The following is an 18761-nucleotide window of genomic DNA, read 5'->3' on the forward strand; positions in this document are numbered from 1 at the left end:
TAATTTTAAAAAATGTTCGCAGTTTATTATTTTAAATAAATTATGTTTACTATAAACTGTATAATATATCTAATTTACAAATAAAACTTAACTTTTGTTGGTTTTATTTTTTCTACTCATACAACTTTTACTATACATTAAAATAACGTCTATGAAAATTAACTAATGATAACTTTAAAAATAAACAAATTGTACAGTAATCTTCCTTTATTGTACCAACATATGTTTCTGTGTGTTAACGAATCAACACACTTCAACTGGGTTCTGTAAAAAAATAATTACTGTAACGTAGGAATAGAAGCATAGAATAAAGTAGGTGTATACATGTTTTCATTAAAATAAAAATAAAGTAATTTCTACAGATTTTTACAGGTTAATAATTTTTTACAGTTACTTTGAAAAATAATGATATTAGTACTCTAAATTTCAATAATTTTGTAATATAGAAAATTTAGGACTTTTGGTACTTAGAAAAGCTTAGTTATGAATACAAGTTTATATTAATATAAATGTGGATAACTCATATCAGAGTTTTAATTTCAAGCAATTTAAAACTTTGTTTATTGGCATTTATAAATTGATTTTATTCAGTTGTAGTTTAGGTAATCCTTGTCTTGGACATGACTTTAAACTGTATCCTGGTGTATGACTCGATAACCGAAAGGTTTTTTCGTACACCAGGTCCTCAGACCAAATATTTGAGTGCTTTTTTTTTCGTTCAATAAACATATATAATCGAAATTAATTGTTGTTTATATTCTTGTAAGAGTTTTATTAAATGAACAGGGTTGCCAGGTCTTCAATTTTCTCCAGGTTTTCAAAATTTCTTCCAGGTTTTTAAATTTACACATTTTAAGGTTTATTTTTAGTTAAAAATCACGTTTCAGGTAAAAAACTGTGTTAAATAGTATAACAACACTACAAACATATCGTAAGGCTTCTTTAAATGTGTTTAAAAGAATAATATTTGATAATGACAAAAATAAATTTATCTATACAATAGATTTTTAGAGTCAAATCGAAAATTTACTACTCAACATGTAAAAGTTGCTTACGAATGTTTATCGTTTCCTCAAGTGGGACATTGGTAAAGAGCCTTTTTATGTCAAAAGAACACATTTGGTCTGATGAAATGGAATTGTTGCGCAAAGTTTCAACGAAATTAAAAGATTCTTTAACACAAAATTTGGAAAAATTCCCAGAAACTGGATTTAAAACAGAAGTAAAAAACTTAGCTAAATTATATTGGGCAGAACTTACCATATAAAAATAGGTCGGATGGAATACCTTACTTATGAGTTTTTGGAACTCATAAGGAAGTTTACAAATCTTAACTTACCAATTATCCCCAAAGAAGTAGTTAAGAGCATGTTATACATGGCTGTAAATAATGTTGAATTTAGATTCAACAATTTTGTGTATAGACAAACTGATGGTGTCGCTATGGAAAGTCATTTACGTCCTGTATTAGCGAATATATTTAATCTATTTTATTTAAGAGTGTAGAAAGTTTTATAATTTGAATTATTCAGATTTGGTTTCTGCTCTTCGATTTAAAACTGTTAAATTCATTTTGCTTCAATATTTCGACATTTGCATCAAATTTTTCTGAGAACCTGGTGTCAATTGAACCAGCATACAATAGAAAAAAGTACCCGAATAATTTGACTAGTGTATGCTGGTTTAATTAATAAATTATATTTTTGAAAAGAAGGTGTAATACATTTTTGAAATTATAATCAACAGCTACCTACATAAATTGCTGCAAAGTAAGAAAAATTTTCGATTTCGAACTGCTTTTAAATCTTGATTTTTGTCTTAAGGTTTTGAAAAAAATCCGATGGATATTGGATATAAGTGGCTTATTTTGACTTGGTTAATAACTTTACAAGTTTAAGATAGATAAAAAATTCAAGTAAATTCAGTATAAATTTTGATTTCTTAATAGTATCATGATTGTTATGTTTAAAAAAAATGAAGAAGAGTTACCTAAAGCTATACCTAGCCAGCCTGAATCTATAGCTATTGAAATAAAACTTTGGTAGTTAAAACTAATTAGTGGACTGTAGAAATATCATTATACTTAAAAGTTTGAAATTTATTAAATTAAGTATAAGTTTTGTTTTTATTCGTTTAAAAATGTTGAAAAAACAACATTTAGTTTTATACTATTTAACTGTAGCATTAATGAATTATAAGGTTCAAACGCGAATTAAAAGTTAAAACAACTATAAAAACTTAAAAATGTGTTATTTAAAGCTTCTTAAATAAAAACATTAGTCTTAGTGCAACAAAAAAACAATAAAAGAAACATAAAATGGATAATAGAAGTAAAGAAAAAACCTTCAGGCAGGAGAAATTAAAAAAGTTATAAATATTTCCAAACTTTGAGCTTGTTAAATTTTAACTTTAAGTAGTACAATAGTATAGACATGTATCAGTTAGTAGCAGAAACCTATAAATTATTCAAACAAACAAAAAGTAAAAACGTGTAGCTTTAAAACTACAGAAAATGTTGCTAATTTAATTCTACGTATATTCAATTAAAAATATCTATTTCAACGTAAATAAAACATTATTTTCAAGCTTGCTACTTTTGTTTTCTTAAAAAGTAAAAATAATATAATGATTTTTGTTGATTTATAAACAAGTAAATACAATCAAATAAAAGTAAGTATTAGAATCGGAATGGAAAACTAAAACTAATTTAACTTTTTTCTTATATAACGTATTCATTTAAATGTAATGTCATAAGTAATAGAAAATTAAGATAGCAGACGCGGGATTCGAACCGGCAACAGATGGACTCATTCGATTGCAAATGTGGAAGTTTCTTCAATTGCAATAACTAGTTTCTCCCATAACAACTCATACGTTTGGTAGCAGGGAAGATCAATTCTGTTGAAGCATGTGTGAGCCCTACAATATAATATACTATTTAGATAAAAATAAACGTTTGTTAACTAAAAGGATAAATTTACTAAATAAAAAGTTACTATTTATTAGAACACATTTTTTCAAAGCCTATATTTTAAGAATACTGTATATGAAAATAATCTCTCTGAACTATTATAGAAACATTTTTAACTTCAAAGTATTTTAATTACTATTGGGCTAAATGTTACAAAATATCAGGCAAGTCTTAGTTATCGTTAATCATACATTTTTTTTATTTATTTTGTTTAGAAAATCTGTTTTATTATTTATTTTGAAATAACCATGTACGTCTTGTTCATCCAAATTTTAAACACAAAAAAGTTGCAAAACTAAAACTCAGGTAATAAAGTGTACCTTGGTAATGACGCCGGTGATCCCCACTTTTCAATAGTAAATTTTTTCGGGCCGTTGGGACCCCTGAGGGCGCTGAAACCTTCGTAAGGAATGGAAGAAGTTCCGGTGACGAACTGAAGCAGTTTGAGGCGACGCGATTGGTCGAAATTGGCCACCGCTTCCCAGAACTTCTCGATTACTGGGTGCACGTTGGAGTATCCTAAGTTTTGATTGGTTGAAAAAGTTTTGTTTGTTAAATCAAAAACAAACATCACGAGTTGAAAGTAGAGTTTTAACTTAATAATATCCACTTTTATTCTTTGTATTGTTTATCAAAAAACAAGGTACATTTGTGTAAGTTGTGCGTATAAACTTACCAAGAAGATCTAAACAAATTTTTAGCAATAAGTTATTTAAATTTCGTTGCTGCGTAAAATGCGTAAATGCATTTTTAAATTTTAAACGAACCGCCTCTGTATTCAGTATTATCCCTCCAGTCAGTGATGTTGATGTCTACAGTGCCACACAAAACAAGTTCAAGTTCTTTTGCGTCGAACGCTTGCAGCAGTTTCAAATCAATCACTTCATTGAACCCTCTGTTGGTAAAAATACCACGGTGAAATATAAATTTAAAAGTAATTTTGTTAAAAAATATGCACGTGATGCTAGAAACAATTTTATACAGGTTTGTAAAATTCTCAAGATTTAAAAATCTTTAAACAAGTATAGAATACTATACACTTGAAAATATATTCTTTTTGAGGTAAAGTAAAAATTTAAGAGAGGGTTTATTTAACTTTAAATACATTTTACTCGGACTATATTTGGTATTAAATGAAATTGATGAAACAAAACATTGAAAAATAATCTTAAACACATCTACAGTTTTATCTAGGTAAAAATAATCTAAAAAGTACAACAACCTTATCAAACTATTAGTTTGTTGTTTAGTTCCTCTCTCAAGTCTCCACTTCACCATTCTATCAATATATTCCTTTTTATTTTTTTCAGTTACCGCAATATTTTTACCTCCACGCTTTAATTCAACTGTTTCCGTCTATAAAAATATTTTATTGTTTTTTCATTTTTGTTAACTTGTGATGAGCAAAGTACAATGCTTAAAGTTAAAAAAGGAAATTAAAATTAATATTTTATTTTATTGTTATTATTCTGTTGAACACTGCTTTAAAATTCAACTAGTAAAAATAATTATCAGATGAAAGAAAAAAAAATCATATCAAATCAGTTTCAACTATCTGATTATTTAAAAAGCAGAAAACAAAATTTGTACTTGAAGATAAAAAATTGCCTGAGTATTTTTTATAAAAACTATAAAAACCAATTTAAAAGAGAACCTGTAAAATATACACTTACTAATTTACAACAAATCTAAAACAGACTTTTCATGAAAAGTAATAATTAAAATGTTTTATAAATATGATAACAACTTTTAGATTGGAAAATGACTTTATTACACAAACTATAAAGTCTAAAGTTGTTAATAACCTAACAGCTTTAACTAAATAAAAACATTAATTAAAATTCTTATTAGAAAAAAACCCTAGATGATTAAATTAGGGTATGTCTTTAAAAACAAAAATACTCAGTTACTACTTATTAACTTTTAAAATTAATCAAATTAATATAAATATGGTTTTATCATCTAACTTTACTTTAAATAACTTAATTTTAAATTTTGATGTAAAGCTGCTGTTTTTAAAACAATGTAGTTTTAGATTTGTAATTAAAAGTCAAATTATAAACTAGAAAAAAAAGACATCGAGTCCTTTTTTAAAAGATCTAATTTTACTTCACTTAACTATTTTTATAGTTTGTCTAAATAAAATAAGTAACTTATGAATGTCAAAAATTATCAAAAATTCAAAGTCACTTCATCTCGTTTTGTCTTAAACTTTCAAGTTTTATTAAAGCACTTGTGAACAAACTTAACTAAAGTGTTATCTTTTTCTTCCACTCAAAATAGTTTATAATCATACTCATTTCTTATAACGCATTAATAATCTATTTTCAAAACAGAAATTTCAACCAACTTTCCCAAATTTTTCTTCATCCACGGTGAAGTCAAGTTCGAGGTCCACCACATCGTTGTCCTTCACCCACTGCATGGACTGGTAGAACTGCTCGTCCAAGTACCTCAAGTCGGAAAGCGACAGCTTGGCTCGCAGCAGCATCTTGTAGAGGGGACGAGCGAAGAAGACGTTTAGCAGGAACCGGTGGATCAGCGCCAACCCGATTATCCGGCCGGCAAACAGAAACCTGTTCGGATAATTTTTTTGTGTGATTCTGTTAACTGTTCATTACTGCATAAAGTCTTAAACTTTTATCTATAATACAACTTTTTAAATTTAATGTAGAAAAATATATAATTTCTACTAATAAAATGCTTATATTGTTTATAATTTGCTTTTATGCAACTAACAACCTTAATCTGTACATTTATTTATAAAGTATCATACAATTATAATTACTAAGACTGATTAGTCAAATAAAAACAAATACCAGCTGAGTGACTGATCTAAGACAGCAGACAAGGGACTGATCTGTATTGTGTAAGTGTCAATTGCCGAATATTCGAACAATCCGTAGTAGGGATTGAAGAGCTGTTTTGAAAGAAGAAAGAAGAATTCGCGAGATGGTCCACTGTTTATAAATAGTTATACAACTGAATACAGAAAATAAAAAATTCTAGTGATTTAGAAAAAAAAAGCATTATAAAACCAAGAACGTTATTCTTTTAAACTAGAATAATTTATTGTATTTATATTGATTTAAACGTTTACTATTCGTTATGGTTATACATTTAAAAGAAAAGAAAAAGAGTAAGTTTAACAAATTAAATAATTAAATTAAGTAAATATATATATGCCAATTTTAACTACGCTACTACAAAGTTCAACTTTAATTAGTAATTTTTTTTCTTTACTTCACTTTTTAATAAAAGATAATAAACCTGTAATCAAGGCCTTCTTCCCCGTTGAAAGTAACAAACAACTTGCATCTTTGAAGTTCTTTGCGGGGAAGATTTACAATTTTCACGTAAGCTTCTTCTAATATGTTTTCTCTGCTCACGTTCAATCTGTGACATTATTATAAAAACATATTTTGCGTTTATAACAAATTTTAATAAAACTAATGTGTATTACATCTGGGTGGAATTTAATTACAGCGACAGTTAAATCGAGCCTTTTATATAAATTATAACTTTATATAACAGTTATCATACATTAAAACTTACTTCAATTTCGTTGGTCCTTGACCGTATCCTTTTTGTTCAAGTTTTCGGTAAAAACTCCTCAACTTCGAGTGAAAACTTCGAGGACAGGTTTTAGTTCTGGTTATTTTAGATGAAGTACCTGGTATAAATAAAAAAGCTAAATGAGTTAAAAAAAATTTTGATAGTAAATTATTTAAACCTATTCCGAAGCTAAAAAACATGAAATTATTTATAAGTAAACTAAATTATTAATTTTTTATATATTTAAAGTTATTTAGAAGAAAGATGATAGAAACTTATAAGCTATTTTATTAAAACTTAAACGGTAAAAAGAGTGAACTTCGAGTTTTCTAAAATAATTTTATTGATAAAATGCTTGTTTGTTTATAGAGAAACTTGAGGTATGTGCTCTTGATAAATAATTAATTCTAATACACACTGTTGATAAAACCAATATATCTAGTTTCAAACTAAACAAGTACTAACTATTACTAGGCACATTAATAAAAATACATTACGGTTCTAGTTTTTTTATAAAAAAAATAATTTAATTACAACTTACTTGGTTGACTAACTTCAGTTCTATTGACAGGTTTTTGAGTTAGTACTGAGTGATCCTAAAACGTAATTAAAAAAAACATTCAGTTGATTTTTTTTTTTACATGTTAAAAATAAGAAAACACTAAAATTATATTTTATGCTGAACAAATTTTAATATTTTGTAAAAAAACAGAAAGGTAAACTGCTATCTTTGACATAACAACACGAAATTAACTATTTATATTGTTCGCACAAGTCATGATACGATTTTTGATAGAAAAACTAATCCCTAAAACTAAAACAGTTTGAATCTTCTGAAAAATCAACAAAATGTATAGTTTATAAGTATAGACAAAACAAAGTTGTTAGAAAAAAAAAAAAAGCAAGTATTTATGATCAATTTACAAACTTAAAACTAACAGTAACAACGAAACTCATGATATCTTCTTCAAACAAACTCAACATAATAGTTAACTGTGTGCTGTTTGCATACCTGAAAAAAAATATTTACAATGACTATTAAGTACTTTAATTCAAGAAGCCTTACATAACTTTTATAGTAAAGATTACCTTTATTTATTTTAAACTTACATAGCTAGTTTAGATTATATAAAATTACAAAAATTTTATAAACACAATTTTATTTGTAACAATCAAGGCTAATAAAAAAATACTACTTAGTATAATAATCATGCTTTTCAAACTAACGTCAACAGTGCAGCTTGGCCTTCTTGTTTAATTTTCATTATCTTTTGTTCAAGACTGGGTGTTACTTGTTGGTATTTTGACTTTATTATATCTAATATGTTGTCTTGCTTCAGGTATGCAACCTTGAAACAAAAAAAAAATGATATTTTAAGTAGGACTATTAAAAAATAGAACACGAAATAAACCGATCCGATATTAGTGCTTAAACTAAATATGAAATTTCAAAAACAAAACACCAGCTGCAATTATTTAAAGCTTTTAAACTTGAAGTATTATTAAAAACACAAGAACTTTTAAGAAGTATTTATTAATGTCAAAATTATATTCGACTATGATTAAGCTTTAGAAAGCAATGACGACTAAATTTTAAATGACTAAGAGTATTTTATGTTTTTTTAAACTTCATAAAAAAATATCAACTTAAAACTTTATATACAAAACCAACCACTTTGTCGTTGTACTGTTGTGGGGCTTCCTCTGCAACTACTTGTTGTTGCGGGTTGCTGCCACTACTGGCGCTGTTTCCGTTAGTTGCCGGCGTTGTCGTAGCAACCAGGGGTCTACTTCTAGAAGTAAGGGTGTTGGCAGGTCGAGGTGCTACCTGGGGAGGTTGGGTTATGGTTGGAGATTGAACTGATAATCTGTCGCTAGTGGGTGCTGAAGAGCTGCCATGGTTACCAGTACGGTTGTTGCGAAGTTGTGATTCTTGCTGCTGTAAAATTTCACAACATTGTAAAAAAAAACTAAAAAATGCTTACTATTACAAAAACTTTACTTTTAAAGATAAAAACAACTTAATTGATGGTAACGTACATAATCTTATTTAAATATAAACTTTTAGTGTAATAAAAACAAATACTTTCTATGTTTGAGTCATTAGAAAGAGCAAAAAAAAAAACCTGTTTAACAGATTTATATCATCAACAATTATGAAACTCACATTTACACCACCTTGGTTCCAACTTCTAGTTGTATTTGTTGGAAGCCTGATAAGAATATAAAACAATTTTAATATATAATATATTCTTTAAGACCTGAATTAAAATAAAGTTTATATCGGCTTGCACTCAATTTATTTCAATTATACAAAATATATTTTAAACTAGCATGTATAAAAATTATAGTGAGGTTATGGGAGAATTAAAAAAACATTTATGAAACATTTTTGTCCAGTAAACTCTAGTGCAGGAATCGGCAAATAAGATTTGACAAAATCAAGTCTGCTCACCCTTTGTTCATTGGTCTTCACGGTATGCACTTGAATAAAGTTGTGTAAATAGAGTTTATTTTACTATTCACAGCATTTATTAACTTTGAAATTTTTTTTCAATGATGTTTGTTTTGTATTTTTATATTATAAAAAGCTAATCAAAATACAAATCAACAGTTTTTACACGTTACTTATACAACGAGACTTTCAAAACATAAATTGAAGTGATTTTTAATAAAACCTTTTTATAGTTTAGTGTAAACATTATTCATTTTACAGTTGTTTAGTATGTAAAGCTTTTAAAAAAAGTTAAAGAACACTGCTCTTGAGTGCGTTGGTCAAAGAAAACATACCTGGGATCAATGTAAGTGGTGTACATGTCATTATGGTTGACATAAAATTCCGTTTGTTTTCTGTTGCTTCTTCCTGATTGGTTGTATCTGCTGGATGGGGTATTACCCGCCGCTTTTCTCTCCCATCCGGGTGGAAGGGGAACGTTTTTGTTAGCAAAACTGTAAGAAACAGATTTTTAAATACATAATTTATTTGGTTAATTTCATCTATGCTTTTTTATTTTGATTAATAACATAAATACTAACTAAGTATTTATATGATAACGAAAAATAGTTTTATTAACTTGAAAATTGATAACAAGCATATATGATAGATACACAATTAAACAAGTTTATACTTTCTAGTAGTATAAGTTAATCTGTTATCTAAATTTAAACTTAAAATAAACAGAATATATTAACTAATATTAAAAAAAACATTAAATATTTAGAAATCACTAAAGAATTAGCTATTTAAAATTTAAAGTACTAAGTATATCATAATCTTTTAGTTACAAATTACTAACCAACTATTTAAAACTAGCATCTTAAAGAGAAATCTTTTAACTAAAACAAATGGTAAAATAGATCAGTTAAAAATAAGACAAATAAAAAAACTAATTTTGAAACCATGACACATCTACTTTAAAACCCTTGCATAACGTAAAAATTAATAATATAAGTTTGCATAAAAGCAATATGAATTATTTATAGCTTCAACAAAAAAAATTCTTTTATAAACTATAAAATTTATCATACGTAATAAAACTTGAACAAACTTTTATCTAAATCTTAATAACAAAACTTAAAACTAGTAATACTTAATAACATTATAATTCAAAGATATAAGAAAATAAACAATGTAAAGTATAAGCATATGTACACAAAACTTTTTTGCTAAAAAAATATACTTTAAAAAAGTTATATGAAAATTAGTGAAAATATTACCAGTTGAAAAACTGTACTAGATCAGGGTTATGCTGGTACTTTTCAAATTGATCAGCGTTTTTCAGTATTTTTTGAACGATCAGCTTTATTTTGGTGTTTGTATGAAACAAGTTATATGCAGCCTGTATTTTGAATAATAAATATCAAGAAACTTACAGTTTAGTAATTTGATAATTTTCAGTATTCATGAAATTAAAAAAAAATAAATGCTATGATTACAACAAAAAAACCATTGAACTAACTATAAGAGACATACAAATTTTAATTAATCTATGACATACAAATTTGACTGTAAACTTTTTTTTAAAGTTTAACCTAGAACATAAAGCTAACAAAATTATTATTAAGACTTAAAATCTTATAAAGTTTTCATACGATATTTATTCAAATTAAAACGAAAGTAAGAATAAGCTTAAGAAAAATAAGTAAAAAGAACAAACGGAATTGTTGCTGAGCATGGTTCGAAATTCTTGGTGACAGATGAACTTGTAAGCGGGATTCTTTCTGAAGTCAACTGGAACTCTCCTCCTTTGGTTTGAGCTCGATGCACTTTGTTCTGTTGTTATAAATTTTTGGTTTCTTATTTGTTTTAAAACAGTATCTTAGAAAATTAAATTTCCTCACAACTTTTCAAATTGACAGTGTTCACAATTTTATTCAAATTTTCATTGTAACAGAATAAGGCGATCAAAAAGGTAGTTCAAAAGTAATGATAAGTACTAGACATATTTTGGATATATTTAATTTATTCATTATCTTATATACATTTATATGAAACCTTTTAACAAACTCATTGAACATAAGTCATAAACAAATATATTTTTTGAAGAGCAAAAAGTTATATTTTAAGTGCATTAAAATCTACGTTGCTTTAATTTACATAAAAAGAATTGTTTAAAGAAAATATGCTTGCACTACTTTGTTTACGACAAAATCTATTTTTTACGTGGCTAGGAAAAACATCTTTACACTCAAATAAGCCGTTGAAGCAAAACAAAATCACATGCTATTGGTAAATTAAATTTTATTTGTACTCGTTATTACAACTCCGTATTGTGCTCGATTACAAATTTGAAAAAAAAAATTTCAACATCAAACCTTGATCATGTAAAAAAGGTTGCAAATAATATTATTTTTTAAATTTTTTTTACAGTTTTGATGATTTGCAAACAGAATAATATAATAACAATTGCAATAAAATGTACTATACTATAACACTAAGTATTACAAGGAAATAAAAACACACTATGTTAATATAACGGTGATGATTTATAAAATAACTGACTAGAATGTTAGTTAAATCAAATGTTTATGATCATGTTTTGGCTTGCAATCAAAGCAAATGCAAAACTAAGTTAATATATTGATTAATGCACTGAATCGCCTATGGCCTTTATTACACATTGCTTTTAAAAATGATAAATAAATTTTAAGCCAACTAGTCAAAAAAATATAGTGCAAAAGAATTTCTAAATTAATTTTTGAATGAATTGAAAAGTTTATAGATTAATAAAAATGTTTTTATAAAATGCTGCATCAAATAAGCTTTCAAGCATATTTATTTTCTTTAACAATAAAATATGAAAAATTGATTTACTAGAGCCTAAAATTATGAGTAAATAGTAATTTATTACCGTTGTGGAGAAAATTTTGATATCTATGACGGTGTCTTTTTCTTTCTTTATATTCAATTTGCAATCTTTTTCTAGCTGAATTAAATAATATGCAAGCAATTAGTGTATTTTTATTTTACATGCAGCATGCTGGTTATTTGGCAATAAATTAAATTAAATTTCGGATAAAATTAAAAATAGTTTTTCAAGCTTACAAGTAAAAAATTTTAAGTTTACTTCCAGTAAAGTGTGATGAATATTAGTGAAGTATCAAAGCTTATGTTAGAACACAAGAGAAAAAAAGCAAAAAAAAAAAAGTAAATATTTCAACTAAAGATTTTGGAATAAAAAATAAAAAGCCTCTTATTGTAATACTTTGTTATTATTTAATAATTTTAAAGTAGTTTAAAAAAAATTTACATATGATTTAAATTTTCTAATTAGTATTAAAAATTTCATAGTACTCAAACAGCCTAAAAATAGCAACATTTTTTCTAATCTGTACCAAATAATTTAATTAGAAATAAGTACTCGCTGCATTGCCTAAAGTACTTTCAAAAAAATTCGTCTTCAATGGCAATTATATTAGAACTGAATTAATTCAAAATTTTCTTGCATATAAAAAGTTAAAAAAAGTATATTATGACGTAATTATAAATCAAGTTTTAAAGTTTTTAAGTAAACTTTGTTTTAAAATGCCTGGCTTTGAAAATTTGAAAAGTTTTTCACATAGTAATCTTATTAGTATCTCTAGTTTAAACTCGCAAAAACTAAATAAAATAAAATCAAATTAAATACAAAGGACTAAATGAAACTAAATTGTTAAACTTTGATGTGTTTGATTTAATGTGTTATAATACTTTGAAATGTAAAAAGAAAATAAAAGTACTAATAAAAATAGTAATCGAGCTTATTGTTGGTTAAAGATAAAAAATCAAAAATAAATAGAGTAAATAATCATAATTTATAAGTCGATAAAAGTAGTAGAGCGTATTACCTTAACTTGTTAAGATATTTAGAAATGTATAATCAAAAACTTTATAAACATTAAAACATGTTAAATAATAGTATTCTAGTCAATTATCTGTAAAGTGGTAATATTAAAAACATAAACAAACCAAATAAAGTGTCCAATCTTCTTATGGGCCTCTCCTGGCCATTAACTTGCCTGGAACTTCTGACTCTTCCGTGTGATGACGTCACTTGGTTGCTTGGTGACGTCACAGGAGGGCTGTCCTCGACAGCAACCCGCAACCTAGAAGCAACCTCGTCAGAGGAGGGGCGAGCTTGTTTCGAACTTTGAGGACCGGACTGGTGACTATTGGCAACGCTTCTTTCCAGCGGAAAAGGGTCTTCGTCACTAGCTGGAGCCACCGGGGTGTCCGGGGGAACGTCTGTATGTGGGGTTGGAGGGGATGCATCGTTGCTAGGTGACAAGTTGGTTTGAACAGTTTCATCACTTTCAGAAGACGAATCTTTAAAAACGATAAATCAATATAATCGATAAATTAATTGATAACAATGTTAATGATAATTTTAAACTATACTGAGGGTAATTTGAATTAAAGCTTTGTATTTGCATATATGAGATTTTTTTTTAATTCATTAACTTAACATATGCAATTTTAAACAATACTAAAATTTTCCCGAAGAACCAAATTTTTCCAAATGGTTAAACTCAAAGTAAATTATATTCAAAGATATAATCAATGACACGCTCAATTTCCCATGATATTTTTTTTCAAAGCAATGAAATCATTTGACTTAAACATGTGTTTCGCTATTTCATATTCAAATATGAAAAAGCTTTGTAATCATAATTTTAATCTTTTTCTTTATGCTTCAAATCAAGTCTTTGTTGAAATTTTACATTTAAATTTTTAGACTTCCAAACAATAATCAATCACACAATAAATATACTATATCGGTAAAAAATAAAAACCTTGAGATGATTGAGAGCTGTTCGAGTAAGACCTTCTTCTACTACTAGCGTTGGTTTTATTGACGTTTATTTTCGGGGGTCGAACGAGTCTTCTCATGCTTTGATATCTGGTAATTATTTTGTTATTAATTTAGATTAAAAAAAACTTCAGTTTAGCACTAATAAATAATTCTGAAAAGTATTTGACAGCTATTATGTTGTATCCATTACGTATTACTTTGAAATGTATATATATCTTATAGGCACAAATTAAAAATAACTATATGTAAAAAGCTATAGAAATATTTCAAAAAAAAACCTCTGCATCAGATTTTGATACCCAGGGTCGTCGGCTACATTCTTGGGTTTCCTGCTTTGAGGGGGAGGAGGCGGGGGTTTTGCCTTCACCGACATCGCCCTCCGCGGCACCCTCAATTGTGACGTAGATGGTTCGTTGTTGTTGCTAAGCGACGGTCGGTTCCACTGGAGGTCTCTGGTCGTGTGGTCCAAATACAAGATCCTTTCAAATCTGTCCTGCATTGCCTGCCAACCTGCGAGTTGAAAAAAAAAACATTTATTTAATACTTTTCGTCGTTTATTTATATTTGAACGCGCTTCAAAAGCCAAGTACAAAAAAACTTCATAACACAAAACAAGTTATTTGTTAAGTTATAATAGCACATAAACTAAACTAAATATAACAGTTTACTAAAGTTAATTAATTATCGAAATTAATGAAACTATATTAATTAAAATTTTTGTCGCAAATATCAAACACGTTTTTATTAAATTTTTATTTTTGTTTTTAGATATATTCTACATTAAACTGTGCAATAACAGTTTTCAATATTTTGATTTTTTAGCGTATTTTTTTGCAACTTGTTTTAGTACTGATAAACAGTAAATTAAACTTTATCTTTAAATAAAACAATAAACAAGGAGAAAGCTTGAACTTAGTTTTAGTATTCATAGATCAGCTTTAAAATTTTAACGATTCAGAAACAAATTAACTACATCATTCTACTAGAGACAACATTACAAATGAGTCATAATAACCAAAAGGTACTTACCGGGGGGTAAACCCCTTTGTTCTTCATCAGTGGCAACTTTAAGTGCAGTGTTCAATGAAGCTTGCCTTGTTAAAGTACGAGCTCTGTTTATATGATTTTATTACTTAAATATTTCAATTCCATATCTTTTATTTAATAATTGTACAAGTTATTTTTTGTGTTATGAACGTTCAAAACTCTTTAAACACTACTTATAACAATGTTAAATTTCAAAAAAAATATAACAAAGTTAAATTTCAAAAAAAAAAAAATCAAAGTATCATTACAAATTTTGCAAAATTTTTGAAAAATATTAAGCATAAATTTAACAAAACAGAATGCGATATACTTGTTTTTAAGTTGGTTTAAACCGTGCAATATTAAATTCATTAAAGTTTTAAAGTTACCCCATTCTCTAACTTAAAATAATTACAACTTTAAGCCATCTTAGTTTAAACAATATAAACTAATAAAACTAAACTAAAGTTTAAATCTGAAAATAGATCATAAAAACAATAAAATCAATATTTTACCGTTGAAGAGTGCTGCTAAAATCAGTGTTAACATTGAAAACGGTGGGTGTTGTTGGTTCAGGCGAATCAGTTGCATTTTCAACTTCGTTAGCAACATTATCCGATGACTCAGCAGAAGTTGATTGCTGAAGTTCATTATTCGATTGGTTCGTGTCATTCAACGATGTCGAGGGTTGCATTTCAGTATTCACAGTTTGGTTAAATTGTCTTAAGTTGCTTGATATTGCTTCGTTTAAACCTGGTTTTATTTAAAAACTATTCAAAAAAAATATTTTTTAGAAAGTTCAAATTAAATTTCTAAAATATTGTGCTTAAACTTGAAAAATAGTTTTCAATTTAATAAAAGTAATAGAAATAGTAATCTGTAAACTAAAACGCTTACGATAACAAAAATTCTTACTTTATAAATTTTGTTTTGTTTAATTTTTAACTGTTTAAAGATAAGCTTACTTTAAGTATAATATTTTTTTTTAATATGTGAAGAAATTAAGTCATAAGTAAAAACTGTGAATAAATAATGTTTAAAGAAATCATTTACAAACTTAACTTTAACAAACTTGTTTAAAAAAAACTTTGTAGATAATCAAAAATATACTATAGCCTAGTAATTAAATACTTAAATAATTAAAAAAACAGCTGTTTAAAAATTAAAATTAAAATGCCTCAACACTACCTTACAATCAATAAAAATAAAAAAAAGAATAATTTTCTGCAATAACAACGGTTCTTATGACTAGATGAATTAAAAACGACAAATACAGACAAACTAAATTCATATAAATCAGATGACACGTTAAACATTAATGTAATGCGCCATTGAACAAATAAACTTTCAAAGAGAGAAAAGTGAACTAAAAACTCAAATACTTTTTCACTATTATTACTAAGTCGATACAGCTGAATAGTTTTTTCAAAGTTATATAAGACTAAGTTGATAAAACTATTTCAAGAAAGAATAAACCATTATAATATTATTACTTGTTTGTAGTTTTTAAAATTTCACGTGGGCTTTTAAGTCTTACGAATAATATTTTCTATATACTAATAAAATAATTCTTTGTTAAGCTTACAACTTATAAAAAAAAGCTCTATAATATCTTGAAGTAAATAGTTTTAGCTGCATTTAAAAACGTTTATGGATATTAAAATGTTGCACGAATGCAGAAAACTTCCAAAGAGTTGAAAAATATTTTTGATTTAAAAAGAAGTACGTCAAATATATTTCTACTAACGTTTATTGTTGACACAGCGCACACTTATATACCACATATATTAGAATTTTATTTATTAAAAAATTAATTATTTTTTTAAAAAAATTCTAATTCTCTTAGGTGTGCTTATAAAACTAACAACCTAATGGTTGGAATACATACATACATAGTTTTAAAATCAGCTTGGAATATTACGCTCCATCAAAGCTTGTTTTAGTTACAGATGATTAAGTTCTTAAACCAAAACAATTTTTAAACTAACTTAACTCGAGCAATCAACTGAGGAAAAAAAAAGGAATCATATATTCAAAAGTTATACGTTATTCTAAATTATTAAATACATTTATGAGTTTATATCCTTTAAATTTTTACTTTGAAATTAAAAGTATATATTCTATCTCAAGATCTAATTTTTAACCAATTATAATTGAAACTAAACTGGTTTAATTTTAAACTATGTAAAGTTTGTTCAAGTATTAAATTATTTTACTTACAAGTTAAAGTCTTCATTCTAAACAATTTTACTGTTAAACTTGTAGAAAGATTAAAAAGAACAAAAAAACATTTAAGTACTGCTAAAAAAATTAAAATTAATTTTTACAGTTTTTTCAAAGACGAAAATACAAGACTGAAACCACAAATGTAATTGAAAAATGTATTACTCTAATCAATATCAAAATGTTACAGGGAATTTAAAACTCCTTACATTACAAAAAGTTAAATTTAATGGAAACTTCCACACTGTTTTATCGGAGACCCGCTGTGCATACAAGTTACTTAAAGTTTATATCCTTAATTAACTATAAAATTTATTTCTCACATGAAAAAAAAAAGCATAATTGTTTTTCTCTAAAAATTAAAACTTTTATTGAGCAAAAAAAACTTAACCTTTTGCTTTAAGGTAAAAAAGAACTAAAAAACACAGTTAATATATATCATGCAAACGTTGTTTGAAAAATAAAAATTTCTTTCAAAAATAAACATATTTAAGATTTTTTATTATATGTCAAAACAATTTAACTAGACAATAACCTTTAAACATAAACAAATTAATTTTAGCAATAAAACGTGATAACACGTGTAAGCTCTAATATATAATTAAATAGCCACAAACATGTAGTAAACACTTTCTTTTCATCTTTCTATGACGTAACACATATTTTTTTTGCATTATACTGGTATATTGTTTTAGGTTTATTTTTTCTACGTAAACAAAATAACAAAAACTCTATTAACTCAAATTTTAATAACCTATATCTTAATAAATCTTTTGGAACTAAACACATTTTAACTGAAACTTTTTATATAATAACGTTTAAAATTACGTTTACAACATGTAGCACCCGATAGCAGGGCATAATAAAGATACAAAAGCTATTTCAGAATAATTAAAATATTTCTGGCTTATTTTCAATAGTCAATATTCAAATGAAAGACAAAAAAAATTAAATGTAACATTTTTTTTTGTAAGACCAGATAATTTGCAATACAACCATTCAATTTACGCTTTTGATTCCTAGATAATTTAAACTTATTAAAAGATAATTTCTAAAGCTATATGACTAATTAATATTAATTAAAACAAAAACTGGTTAAACTGTAACAATAATCAGTACTTAAATTATGTTTATAGCAGTTGTATGATTGAATAGCTTTACTAATTATCTAAGTATTATAAATAAACTATCTTTAAACCAAACCTGTCAAAGTAATTGCACTTTTTAATTGGTAATCAACTTTTTTCTTTAACTTTAGATAATATTATTAAAAAACATTACTAAATAAAACAAAACAAAAAATTTTAATATATAACTTTAAATTAAAGGGTACATAATTTTCATCACTATGTTTATACTTATCAGAATATTTTTCAAATCAGTACAAAAAACCTAAAACACTTTCAAATCAAAATTTTATAAAAATCTGTTAAAAACGTAATATATGATTAGATATAAGGCAGTTGAAACAATAGCAATAAAGCGATTGATTAATAAGTAACGCTATAACTAACTAGTGATTGTGAATGGTAATTGAGGTTTTTTATTGGCAGTGAATTCAGGGCAAGACCCCCCTCTTTTCAATTCTCTTTTCTTGTCAAGTTCTTCTAGCTGTTTAAATTTAATAATTTTGTTTTACTTATTTGGTTTGTTAACGACTAGTTATTTTAAAGTTTTAAATTTTATAAATGAAC

The 18761-nt window shown here is 26.1% G+C and overlaps 1 protein-coding gene across 3 annotated transcripts in view; it reads right to left on the reverse strand.

Annotated features, from left to right (window-relative positions):
• Positions 1-2291: 2291 nt before the first annotated feature.
• The window catches only part of LOC145837227 (E3 ubiquitin-protein ligase HECW2-like), a 33908-nt gene continuing 17438 nt past the window's right edge, over positions 2292-18761 (reverse strand). For 2 of the 3 annotated variants that reach the window (XM_082945016.1, XM_082945018.1), the window contains 22 exons: positions 18582-18678; positions 15360-15597; positions 14848-14930; positions 14097-14328; positions 13799-13905; positions 12975-13331; positions 10684-10799; positions 10244-10365; positions 9317-9475; positions 8694-8739; positions 8199-8465; positions 7754-7875; positions 7466-7538; positions 7068-7122; positions 6527-6644; positions 6242-6367; positions 5791-5931; positions 5322-5547; positions 4194-4327; positions 3739-3866; positions 3292-3490; positions 2292-2919 (listed from right to left, as the gene is read on the reverse strand). In XM_082945016.1, coding sequence (XP_082801142.1) covers positions 2808-2919; positions 3292-3490; positions 3739-3866; positions 4194-4327; positions 5322-5547; positions 5791-5931; positions 6242-6367; positions 6527-6644; positions 7068-7122; positions 7466-7538; positions 7754-7875; positions 8199-8465; positions 8694-8739; positions 9317-9475; positions 10244-10365; positions 10684-10799; positions 12975-13331; positions 13799-13905; positions 14097-14328; positions 14848-14930; positions 15360-15597; positions 18582-18678 — 3258 coding nt within the window. In that variant the 3' untranslated portion in view covers positions 2292-2807. The remainder of the gene's footprint in view (positions 2920-3291; positions 3491-3738; positions 3867-4193; positions 4328-5321; positions 5548-5790; positions 5932-6241; positions 6368-6526; positions 6645-7067; positions 7123-7465; positions 7539-7753; positions 7876-8198; positions 8466-8693; positions 8740-9316; positions 9476-10243; positions 10366-10683; positions 10800-12974; positions 13332-13798; positions 13906-14096; positions 14329-14847; positions 14931-15359; positions 15598-18581; positions 18679-18761) is intronic. The other variant, XM_082945017.1, reaches the window with a different exon arrangement.

Source organism: Thalia democratica, chromosome 5, assembly GCF_965202585.1.
Source record: "Thalia democratica chromosome 5, ktThaDemo2.hap1.1, whole genome shotgun sequence".
NCBI classification, from domain to species: domain Eukaryota; kingdom Metazoa; phylum Chordata; class Thaliacea; order Salpida; family Salpidae; genus Thalia; species Thalia democratica.